Source organism: Oncorhynchus clarkii, chromosome 8 (genome assembly GCF_045791955.1).
Source record: "Oncorhynchus clarkii lewisi isolate Uvic-CL-2024 chromosome 8, UVic_Ocla_1.0, whole genome shotgun sequence".
In the NCBI taxonomy this organism is placed as follows: domain Eukaryota; kingdom Metazoa; phylum Chordata; class Actinopteri; order Salmoniformes; family Salmonidae; genus Oncorhynchus; species Oncorhynchus clarkii.
This window is the reverse complement of record NC_092154.1, coordinates 35,372,157-35,384,132: the sequence shown is the minus strand read 5'-3', so window position 1 is coordinate 35,384,132 and position 11,976 is coordinate 35,372,157. Positions and strand designations below refer to the sequence as shown.

Here is an 11,976-nt window from a genome sequence, read left to right as displayed (position 1 = left end):
CGACGTTACATAGCGAGACAAAGTGTTAGCAGCAGATAAACCTGCAACATTCACATTCAGGGGTATATTTATGCCAACAAAAAAAAATACGTTCTCCCTAGCCACGTCACTGTACTTGATTAGATAGTACTACAAGCTGCAAACAGCCAACGTTAACATGAGCTAAAAATGTGAGGACCAGCGTTGTTGCACATCAACCGCCATATTAGCTCGAGCGAAGCCCTCATGTGGTTCAAAATGTACCAAGAATTTGGGTCCGTGAAAATCTGCCGGACTCTAAAATTCACTCCAAAGAAAATACTAAACGACATATTGAATATGACTGACCAGGATCGGGATCCCTGACCGAATTTTCTAGGATGACTCCAATAGAGCTGCTGATGACCCATCTTGTCTCGTTTGCTCGGATGTCAGAAAGGAAGGAATACAGGTGCGCATGCGCCAATAAAAATATTCTGCCGGGCGTCTTCCGCCCACAATGCATAGCGGGAAACATCGCATTGCATACATTCTTGTAGTACACCTCTAGATGGCGCCAACAACCTGCAGCAGCGTCAACAACCAATCTGGAGCCTGGTGCTGCAATTGTGGACTTGAATAGAAGCTGAATTTATTACATTTCCACAATAGGTTGGCCACACCGCTCGCGTCGCGTGCATTGCAAAATAAATGTAGAAATCTACACGGAACCCAAACCAGCTGCGCACTTGTGCCATTGTGCATACATTTATTTTGTTCCCCTACACCAGCCCTGATCAGGACATGCAGGTTAAAGTATTAAAACAAACTCTGAACCAATTATGTTAATTTGGGGACAGGTCGAAAAGCATTAAACATGTATGGCAATTTAGCTAGTTAGCTTGCACTTGCTGGCTAATTTATCCTATTTAGCTAGCTTGCTGTTGCTAGTGAATTTGTCCTGAGATAAACATTGAGTTATTTTATCTGAAATGCACAAGGTCCTCTACTCCGACAATTAATCCACACATAAAATGGTCAACCGAATTATTCCTAGTCATCTCTCCTCCTTCCAGGCTTTTTCATCTTTGAACTTATATGGTGATTGGCATCTACACTTTCATAGTATTACCACGACAACCGGCAAAACAGTTTGTCTTTCAATCACCCACATGGGTATAACCAATGAGGAGATGGTTTATAGAAGCACCTGCTTCTATAAACCAATGAGGAGATGGGAGAGGCAGGACTTGCAGCGCGATTTGCGTCAGAAATAGGAATGGCTTCTATTTTAGCCCTTGGCAACGCAGACGCCCGTTGGCGGCATAGATTCCTACATTTATTTTGCAACACGCGGGCAGTGTAGTCAGGTGTATTGGCGTCAATATTCGAATTAATAGCTCAACAAGGAATTTGTACAAGCAGCAATCATTCATTTAAAATGGCATGCTGTTAAATATTTACAATAATACAACTAGCCTACCCATATTTCATCTCCTCAAATGCATAGGTGAATCAATAGAAAAGTACATAAGAAAATCAACCAGATTGAGTTCATTTCACAGTGCAATTATCTTTTTTTCTTATTTTTTTACCCCTTTTTCTCCCCAATTTCGTGGTATCCAATTGTTTTAGTAGCTACTATCTTGTCTCATCGCTACAACTCCCGTACGGGCTCGGGAGAGACGAAGGTTGAAGGTCATGCGTCCTCCGATACACAACCCAACCAAGCCGCACTGCTTCTTAACACAGCGCACATCCAACCCGGAAGCCAGCCGCACCAATGTGCCGGAGGAAACACCTGCACCTGGCAACCTTGGTTGGCGCGCACTGCACCCGGCCCAACACAGGAGTCGCTGGTGCGCGATGAGACAAGGATATCCCTACCGGCCAAGCCCTCCCTAACCCGGACAACGCTAGGCCAATTGTGCGTCGCCCCACGGACCTCCCGGTCGTGGCCTGTTATGACGAGCCTGGGCGCGAACCCAGAGTCTCTGGTGGCACAGCTGGCGCTGCAGTACAGCACCCTTAACCACTGTGCCACCCGGAAAGCCGGTGTGCAATTATCATTTAATAAGAAAAACAAATCCAACAAACTGTGAACACAGACGAGGGTAGTGCGTACGGCCCAGTGCATCACTGAGGCCAAGCTTCCTGCCATCCAGGACCTACAGTAGAAGTCGGAAGTTTACATACACTTAGGTTGGAGTCGTTAAAACTCGTTTTTCAACCACTCCACAAATTTCTTGTTAACAAACTATAGTTTTGGCAAGTCAGTTAGAACATATACTTTGTGCATGACACAAGTCATTTTTTCCAACAATTGTTTACAGACAGATTATTTCACTTATAATTCACTCTACCACAATTCCAGTAGGTCAGAAGTTTACATACACTAAGTTGACTGTGCCTGAAACAGCTTGGAAAATTCCAGAAAATGATTTCATGGCTTGAGAAGCTTCTGATAGGCTAATTGACATAATTTGAGTCAATTGGAGGTGTACCTGTGGAGGTATTTCAAGGCCTACCTTTAAACTCAATGCCGCTTTGCTTGACATCATGAGAAAATCAAAAGAAATCAGCCAAGACCTCTGAAAAATAATTGTAGACCTCCACGTCCACAAGTCTGGTTCATCCTTGGGAGCAATTTCCAAATGCCTGAAGGTACCACGTTCATCTGTACAAACAATAGTACGCAAGTATAAACACCATGGGACCACGCAGACGTCATGCCGCTCAGGAAGGAGACGCGTTCTGTCTCCTAGAGATGAACGTACTTTGGTGTGAAAAGTGTAAATCAATCCCAGAACAACAGCAAAGGACCTTGTGAAGATGCTGGAGGAAACAGGTACAAAAGCATCTATATCCACAGTAAAACAAGTCTTATATCGCCATAACCTGAAAGGCCACTCAGCAAGGAAGAAGCCACTGCTCCAAAACAGCTATAAAAAAAACAGATTACGGTTTGCAACTGCACATGGGGACAAAGATCAAACTTTTGGGAGAAATGTCCTCTGGTCTGATGAATCAAAAATAGAACTGTTTGGCCATAATGACCATCATTATGTTTGGAAGAAAAAGGGGGAGGCTTGCAAGCCCAAAGAACACCATCCTAACCGTGAAGCACGGAGATGGCAGCATCATGTTGTGGGGGTGCTTTGCTGCAGGAGGGACTGGTGCACTTCACAAAATAGATGGCATCATGAAGGATGAAAATTATGTGAATATATTGAAGCAACATCTCAAGACATCAGTCAGTAAGTTAAAGCTTGGTCGTAAATGGGTCTTCCAAATGGACAATGACCCCAAGCATACTTCCAAAGTTGTGGCAAAGGGGCTTTTAAGGACAGCAAAGTCAAGGTATTGGAGTGGCCATCACAAAGCCCTGACCTCAATCCTATAGAATATTTGTGGGAGGAACTGAAAACGCATGTGCGAGCAAGGAGGCCTACAAACCTGACTCAGTTACACCAGCTCTGTCAGGAGGAATGGGCCAAAATTCACCCAACTCTTTGTAAGAAGCTTGTGGAAGGCTACCTGAAATGTTTGACCCAAGTTAAACAATTTAAAGGCAATGGAACCAAATACTAATTGAGTGTATGTAAACTTCTGACCCTATGGGCATGTGATGAAAGAAATAAAAGCTGAAATAAATCTCTACTATTATTCTGACATTTCACATTCTTAAAATAAAGCGGTGATCCTAACTAACCTAAGACAGGACATTTTTACTAGGATTAAATGTCTGGAATTGTGAAAAGCTGATTTTAAATGTATTTGCCTAAGGTGTATGTAAACTTCCGGCTTCAACTGTTAATACTCAGCGGTGTCAGAGGCAAGCCCAACAAATTTTCAAAGACTTCAGTCACCCAAGTCATAGACTGTTCTCTCTGCTACCGCATGGCAAGCGGTACCGGAGCGCCAAGTCTAGGACCAAAATGCTCATTAGCAGCTTCTACTTCCAAGCCATAAGACTGCTGAACAATTAATCAAACGGCCACCGGGCCTATTTACATTGCCCCCTCTCCATTTGTTTTTACACTGCTGCTACTCGCTGTTTATTATCTATGCATAGCTACTTTACTCCTACCTACATGTACAAATTACCTCGACTAACCTGTACCCCCGCACATTGACTCGGTACCGGTATCCCTAGTTAGTCATTTTAATCTGTTACTTTTTGTTATTTTTTACTTTAGTTTATTTGGTAAATATTAATTAGCTCTTTCTTGAACTGCATTGTTGGTTAAGGACTTGTTAACAAGCACTTCACGGTAAGTCTACACCTGTTGTATTTGGCGCATGCGACCAATTACGATTTGATTTAAATATTACTTTGTTTATCTATTGTTCAAACAAATGACAAATTCTTAAGAAATAGCATACCAACTACATACATGCAATATTGTATTTACAGAGATCTCCATGTCGTTACATTGTTTATCATCTTACAGTTCAATGGTTCAGTTCCACCCGATGCTGTCAATTCAATGCAACATTGTAGCACAGCCAATAATATCATTTTTATGTCTCGTGAGCCCCACCTCCGGAGTAATGCATTGTGGGAGCCAGATGTAGGCAGTGGTTTGGTATTTTGTGCCAGCGTATGCTAGCTAGCCGGTTAATGTGGTAATTTTGATCAGAAATTGGAAGCAGGAGGAGAGAAGTGATGGAGGAGAATGAATATCTCATGTCATCGCACTGTTAATTCCGTCTGAGAACGCTGCATAATACGACTACCATTTTAGGTAAATATAAAAACGCAGTTTTTCCACGATTGAAGCTTGTTGCGACAGTCTGTTTTGGTCATGAATTGAGACGCAACTGGAGTGCTTGTTTGTAAATATGATACGCTCGCACCAGTTAGCTTTTACGAGCCTCATTTATATTGCCACCTAGCTACCGTAACACTTGGTAAACAATGTTTAAGCTACCAAATATAGCTTTCTGGTAGTTGTGTATGATGCAGACCTACACCGCATAAGTTTCGAGCGAAATGGGGTTGGTGGTTTGACGTAAATGTCCCTGCGCGCCAGTTCTTGGCTACCAAGACGAAGGAAGATAGCATAATTTGCATGAACTAGATTTGGTTAGGTAACCCATATATCCCGCAACGGATGCCATGGGAAGGAGGTGTTAAACGACAGATTTTTTTTTTTTTTTACATTAACATTTACCAACATACGGTTCTAGTTTTGAAACGATAGGTGGTGGTTAGCTTAGCTCTACAGCTTGTTGACTGTTGACTGAGAAATGATATGTTTTTTTTTTAACGGTGTACATTACACGCCTGTCATGCTGACTTACTAGTGAACGTCAGCCTGACAAGCGTGTAATGTACACCGTAAAAAAAACGAATATCGTTGATCTGTTTTAGGCAAGGTAGTCTGTGATCCAGTGCAAACGCTCTTGATTTGTGTATTGATTGTGACAGTACCTCTGGGCAGTACAAATCAGCGAGGGCAACCCAGAAAGAAACGATAATGAGAATAGAGAACTAATCATAGAATGTTGAAGTGGAGCTCGGGATGATAGTGGAAGGCTACTATGTCTAAATTAAGATTTATAGCTAAATCATGATGACTGGCAGATACTTTTTGAAGATAAAGTATTATCCCTAAACGACAATCATTTATCCTACAGATTGAGATATACAGTGCATCCGGGAAGTATTCAGACCCTGGACTTTTTTCCAAATTTTGTTACATTACAGCCTTATTTGAATCAATTTTAGAATGTTTTTCCTCAATCTGCACACAATACCCCATAATGACAAAGGGAAAACAGTTTAGACATTTTTGCAAATGTATAAAAAACAAAAACCCCATAAGGGCCTTGGTCAGGGAGGTAACCAAGAACCCGATGTTCACTCTAATATAGCTCTGTGGAGATGGGAGAACCTTCCACAAAGACAACCATCTCTGCAGCTCTCTGGCCAATCAGGCCTTAATGGTAGAGTGGCCAGACGGAAGCCACTCCTCAGTAAAAGGAGGCTGCACATAACCGCTCGCTTGGAGTTAACCAAAAGGCACCTAAAGGACTATCCGACCATGAGAAAAAATATTCTCTGAATGCCAAGTGTCACGTCTGGAGGAAACCAGGCGCCATCCTCACGGTGAAGTATAATGGTGGCAGCATCATGCTGTGGGGATGTTTTTCAGTGGCAGGGTCTGGGAGACTAGTCAGTATGAGGGAAAGATAAACGGAGCAAAGAACAGAGAGATCCTTGATGAATACCTGCTCCAGAGCGCTCGGGACCACAGACTGGGTGTTAAGGTTTTACCTTCCAACAGGACAACAACCTTAAGCACACACCCAAGACAATGCAGGAGTGGCTTTGGGATAGGTCTCTGAATGTCCTTGAGTGGCCAAGCCAGAGCCTGGACCAGAACCTGATTGAACATCTCTGGAGAGACCTGAAAATTGCTGTGCAGCAACGCTCCCTATCCAACCTGCCAGAGCATGAGAGGATCTGCAGAGAAGAATGTGAGAAACTCCCCAAATACAGGTGTGCCAAGCTTGTAGCGTCATACCCAAGAAGACACGAGGCTGTAATCGCTGTCAACGGTTCTTCAAAAAAGTACTGATTAAAGGGTCTGAATACTTATGTAAATGTGATATATAATTTTTTTTTTTTTTTGTCATTATGTTGTATTGTGTGTAGAATGAGATTTTTTTTAAATGAATTTTAGAATAAGGCTGTAACTTAACAAAATATGGAAAAGGTCAATGAGTCTGAATACTTTCTGAATGCTTTTGTGGAATATTTTTTGTCAGTGTGTTGTCTGTGATGCGTTTTGCAGATGGTTGTCTAATCCTTTGTCATAAAACAAATGGTTTTGTTCACCTGAAAAGATCTATGTACTCCAATAAAACAGCTGTGTTTTATTATTGACATGATGTATGTGGGTTGCATTTAGTAAAGGAAGCTGGTTTAGTACACACAATAATAAATACTACAATTACTTTAATTATTTTCTCTTTGTCTTCCAGTGGGTTCCATGCACACCCTTACCCTGCAGCCTCTTAGCGACCAACATGCCTTATGGAACTCTCCCCTGGCATCACTGATATTTGACAAAAACCCATGTTTAAATTCCAAAAGTTAGCTCTAGCAACCAGCAACAGGCGTTAGCAACGAACACAATTTGAAGCCGTTGTTTTCCAAGCCCGCCTGCCTCCCTGCCTGGCCGCCAAACACAGCAGTACCATTTGAAATTGCAAACCTGTGTTTCTCAACAATCAATTCCTCGCCCTGCCCAAGGGGTGACAGCCTATCATGAGATTCCGAATCTACAAGAGGAAGGTACAATACACAACGAGTCCCAAGTCATGTGTATGTGCTGCATGTTTCTGTACTGGGCATGTTTAAAATGGCACAAACAAAACACATTATTTGAAAAAAACAGTCATAGACAATAAAAGAGTCATAGACAATCTTATGGTGACGTATTTAGTTCAGCTGAAGAAACAGGACCTACTGGATCAATTGAATAAGATATTAACTCATGTACGCTCATATGAACTTTGTTACTTAGATTAAGTTGATCTTCAAAAAAGAAAATAGAAACAACAATGCAATTGGCAACAATAGTAAAATAACGCCAAAAGAGGGAAGGATAGAGTCCAAAACCGGGCATGGGACATGATTTGATTTGTATCTTATGTCCAGGTGGTGATACTGACGCTGGTGGTGGTGGTGTGTGGCTTAGCCTTCTGGACCAGTGGGAAGCAGAAGAAGAGCAGTGGAGTGCTGGTCCCCAAAGAGGCTGATGGGGCGAGGAGAAGCAGCAGTAGTCAGGTGCATCCACAGCCACAGGCCACACCTGCAGTCAGTCGGATACCCATTGTACCACCAATCGCACCTGTAGCACCTGCCAACGATACACAGCTGGAGAATCACTCTGAAAAACAACTGGAGAAGGAGAAAACGGTCAAACCGGATGTGGACAACACTACCCTCGTCTACCGTGCCATCGTGTTCCAGCTCAACTTTGACCAAACGGTGAGGCACGAGGAGAGGTTCAGAGCAGTGAGGAAGAAGGATGATCTGGTGGTGGTGGTACAGGTACACAACAGACCTGACTACCTGAGGCTGCTGGTGGAGAGTCTGAGGAAGGCCCGGGGCGTGGAGAGCATCCTGCTCATCTTCAGCCATGACTTCTGGTCCCCCGAGCTCAACCAAGTGGTGGCCTCGGTTGATTTCTGCCAGGTCCTCCAGATCTTCTTCCCCTTCAGCATCCAGCTGTACCCCCAGGAGTTCCCGGGCCACGACCCCAGGGACTGTCCCAGAGACATTCCCAGAATGGACGCCTTAAAGCTGGGTTGCATCAACGCAGAGTACCCTGACTCATTCGGCCACTACCGTGAGGCCAAGTTCTCCCAGACCAAGCACCACTGGTGGTGGAAGCTGCACTTTGTGTGGGACAGGGTCCGGGCGCTGAAGGACCACCGGGGCTTGGTGCTACTTATAGAGGAGGACCACTTCCTCTCCCCGGACTTCCTCCACCTCCTCAAGCTGATGTCGATCCTGAAGAGGGAGAATTGCCCAGACTGTGACATCCTGTCTCTGGGGAGCTATGGCCACATCAGCTACGCTAGCAAATCCAACAAGGTGGAGGTGAAAGCCTGGAAGTCCACCGAGCACAACATGGGCATGGCTCTGAGCAGGGAGACCTACCAGAAGCTCCTCCAATGCACTGATTCCTTCTGCACCTACGACGACTACAACTGGGATTGGTCCTTGCAGCACCTGACCGTGACCTGTTTGCCCTCCTACTGGAAGGTCATGGTGAGCGAGGCGCCCCGTGTCTTCCACGCCGGGGACTGCGGAATGCACCACAAGAAGTCTGTGTGCATGCCGTCCAGCCAAAAGTCCAAGATAGAGAACATCCTTCAGAGTAGCAGCAATCAGCTGTTCCCCAAGAACTTGCTGATCACTAAGAGACTGCCAGCTCACGGGGCAGGGGGGGTGGCGCCCCATGTGAAGAACGGGGGCTGGGGGGACATTAGGGACCATGAACTCTGCAAGAGCTACCTTCGATTACAGTGACCTTATTATCATTATTATATTGTTACTCTTCTCTTTTTTTGCATCCTGACTTTAAGAAAAAGAAAGCCTTTTAAAAATTATCTTTATGGACTATTTCTTCATATTGCCTGTTTTATCGGACTGTTCCAAATAAAAAAGTATGTTGGGTTTGGAATTCTCTATCCAAGGCATTGATTTAGAGTATACAGTATACCCTCTGAAATGTTCTACAGTATGTAATCTGATAAAATGACTGTGGTGCCTTTTTTCCCATACATAATTGTTCAAGTGTTTCATTATTTGCATTCATAATAGCTTTTAATAGCAAGAATGCCATTGTTTTTTTTTAGCTAAAATTAAACTGGATATGTGGAGCATCTGTGTAAAGGGAGTAAATTGTGACCAAAATGAGAGCCAGTGGGGATAGTCAAATCTAGTGAATTAGTGGACTGCTATCCCAGTCTGCATGCATAATTAATTTTAAAGTTATTTATATGGTATAGATTTGCTGAGATCAAAGCAGGTCCTCAGAGACACCTTGTCCCATTTACATGAGCTTCCATTTAACTTCTATTCTCAATAGATTTAACAGAATGTCCTTCCTACCAGAGTATTAAGAGAGGTGCCAATAGGAATGTTGATCAGATTAATATCACACCATTAAGTTAACAATGACATCGCAGTGCTTAAAAATCTAAGTACCAAGGTACTAAACCTCTCAATTTGCCACTTAACCTGATGTCACTCAAGGATGCACCTTTAGTCAAAGGAAGGCCATTAGATGACCATGACCATGACCATTTCCCTGCTCTCTGCTTCAATCTTAATTATGCTCATGAGGAGAATATACAGTGCCTTGCGAAAGTATTCGGCCCCCTTGAACTTTGCGACCTTTTGCCATATTTCAGGCTTCAAACATAAAGATATAAAACTGTATTTTTTTGTGAAGAATCAACAACAAGTGGGACACAATCATGAAGTGGAACGACATTTATTGGATATTTCAAACTTTTTTAACAAATCAAAAACTGAAAAATTGGGCGTGCAAAATTATTCAGCCCCCTTAAGTTAATACTTTGTAGCGCCACCTTTTGCTGCGATTACAGCTGTAAGTCGCTTGGGGTATGTCTCTATCAGTTTTGCACATCGAGAGACTGACAATTTTTTCCCATTCCTCCTTGCAAAACAGCTCGAGCTCAGTGAGGTTGGATGGAGAGCATTTGTGAACAGCAGTTTTCAGTTCTTTCCACAGATTCTCGATTGGATTCAGGTCTGGACTTTGACTTGGCCATTCTAACACCTGGATATGTTTATTTTTGAACCATTCCATTGTAGATTTTGCTTTATGTTTTGGATCATTGTCTTGTTGGAAGACAAATCTCCGTCCCAGTCTCAGGTCTTTTGCAGACTCCATCAGGTTTTCTTCCAGAATGGTCCTGTATTTGGCTCCATCCATCTTCCCATCAATTTTAAACATCTTCCCTGTCCCTGCTGAAGAAAAGCAGGCCCAAACCATGATGCTGCCACCACCATGTTTGACAGTGGGCATGGTGTGTTCAGGGTGATGAGCTGTGTTGCTTTTACGCCAAACATAACGTTTTGCATTGTTGCCAAAAAGTTCAATTTTGGTTTCATCTGACCAGAGCCCCTTCTTCCACATGTTTGGTGTGTCTCCCAGGTGGCTTGTGGCAAACTTTAAACGACACTTTTTATGGATATCTTTAAGAAATGGCTTTCTTCTTGCCACTCTTCCATAAAGGCCAGATTTGTGCAATATACGACTGATTGTTGTCCTATGGACAGAGTCTCCCACCTCAGCTGTAGATCTCTGCAGTTCATCCAGAGTGATCATGGGCCTCTTGGCTGCATCTCTGATCAGTCTTCTCCTTGTATGAGCTGAAAGTTTAGAGGGACGGCCAGGTCTTGGTAGATTTGCAGTGGTCTGATACTCCTTCCATTTCAATATTATCGCTTGCACAGTGCTCCTTGGGATGTTTAAAGCTTGGGAAATCTTTTTGTATCCAAATCCGGCTTTAAACTTCTTCACAACAGTATCTCGGACCTGCCTGGTGTGTTCCTTGTTCTTCATGATGCTCTCTGCGCTTTTAACGGACCTCTGAGACTATCACAGTGCAGGTGCATTTATACAGAGACTTGATTACACACAGGTGGATTGTATTTATCATCATTAGTCATTTAGGTCAACATTGGATCATTCAGAGATCCTCACTGAACTTCTGGAGAGAGTTTGCTGCACTGAAAGTAAAGGGGCTGAATAATTTTGCACGCCCAATTTTTCAGTTTTTGATTTGTTAAAAAAGTTATATCCAATAAATGTTGTTCCACTTCATGATTGTGTCCCACTTGTTGTTGATTCTTCACAAAAAATACAGTTTTATATCTTTATGTTTGAAGCCTGAAATGTGGCATAAGGTCTCAAAGTTCAAGGGGGCCGAATACTTTCGCAAGGCACTGTATATTTTTCAAGAAGTGATTATTTAAATTCATGGACTCCCAGACAACATTCACAGCATTGAAATTAATTATAAATTGCTGGTGCAGTAGCAGAGTACATTTACATGTGAGGTTCTTAGGATACAACTCTTTATTGACAGTTTCCTCGTGGCCAAGCTAACTTGGTGGCTTCTCTGAGGCTGCATTGATTTTCTTTCCCAACCCCCTAAAGCAATGGTTAAAATCCAGGCCTGCCCGACTGAGCAGTGTATACAAAAATCTATCTAGGATAACTGCAGATATCAGGCCAACTCAGTTCCTTATCTCCATAGGTGTAAATCTACTAGTCTAAGAAAATACATTGAGTATATAAAACATAGTTCTTTCCATGACAGACCAGGGGTACTCAAGTACAATTTGAGAAGGTCTGGTAACACAAATGTCCTAGGTGGCAATGGTCCGGATGGATAATGTCATTTATCGGCGTAGTAACCAAGCCCCCCCCTCGCAACCCCAAACTGTTCACACCCATC

At 43.1% G+C, this 11,976-nt stretch overlaps 1 protein-coding gene across 1 annotated transcript; it reads left to right on the top strand.

The window, feature by feature from the left end:
- The first annotated feature begins 4,509 nt into the window (after window positions 1–4,509).
- LOC139415330 (alpha-1,6-mannosyl-glycoprotein 2-beta-N-acetylglucosaminyltransferase-like) lies at window positions 4,510–9,626 on the top strand. Its single transcript, XM_071163392.1, has 3 exons — window positions 4,510–4,706; window positions 6,952–7,264; window positions 7,631–9,626. The coding sequence occupies exons 2-3, from the start codon at window positions 7,238–7,240 to the stop codon at window positions 9,008–9,010; spliced, it is 1,407 nt and encodes a 468-aa protein (XP_071019493.1). The 5' UTR covers window positions 4,510–4,706; window positions 6,952–7,237; the 3' UTR covers window positions 9,011–9,626.
- Window positions 9,627–11,976: the final 2,350 nt, after the last annotated feature.

Excerpts from the sequence above, each read along its gene's own strand:
- LOC139415330 (XM_071163392.1), top strand. The coding sequence starts at position 7,238 with ATGAGATTCCGAATCTACAAGAGGAAG. Across the intron at positions 7,265-7,630 it reads TCCGAATCTACAAGAGGAAG|GTGGTGATACTGACGCTGGT; the intron begins GTACAATACACA and ends TCTTATGTCCAG.